The sequence below is a fragment of the Eurypyga helias genome, unplaced genomic scaffold (genome assembly GCF_000690775.1).
Source record: "Eurypyga helias isolate BGI_N326 unplaced genomic scaffold, ASM69077v1 scaffold43036, whole genome shotgun sequence".
Classification (NCBI taxonomy): Eukaryota; Metazoa; Chordata; class Aves; order Eurypygiformes; family Eurypygidae; genus Eurypyga; species Eurypyga helias.
The window spans coordinates 1-219 of record NW_010258042.1 but is presented as its reverse complement, the minus strand read 5'-3'; the positions used below and the strand labels follow the sequence as shown (position 1 = coordinate 219).

Here is a 219-nt window from a genome sequence, read left to right as displayed (position 1 = left end):
TAGCCACTCCATCCATGTCAGGTTTCCAGGTTGGGAGCTACCAGACACTAATTCCTACGTAAACCCGGTTTTCTCCTCTTCCAGAATTATCCAGCAGCTGGTCAACGGGATTATCGCACCTACGGCGATACCGAACCTCGGACTGGGTCCCTGGTGAGTTGGCAGACGTCCTGCTCTTTCTGGCAATTCTCGTTCCTGCTCCCGGCCGAGTTTAATCCT

General features: G+C 53.4%; 1 protein-coding gene across 1 annotated transcript in view; it reads left to right on the top strand.

The window, feature by feature from the left end:
* Nucleotides 1-157, top strand: part of LOC104511556 (E3 ubiquitin-protein ligase RNF126-like) — a gene marked incomplete at its 5' end in the record, with an annotated part of 1343 nt that extends 1186 nt beyond the window's left edge. Inside the window, one exon of the mRNA XM_010154223.1 lies at nt 85-157. Coding sequence (XP_010152525.1) covers nt 85-157 — 73 coding nt within the window. The remainder of the gene's footprint in view (nt 1-84) is intronic.
* Nucleotides 158-219: the final 62 nt, after the last annotated feature.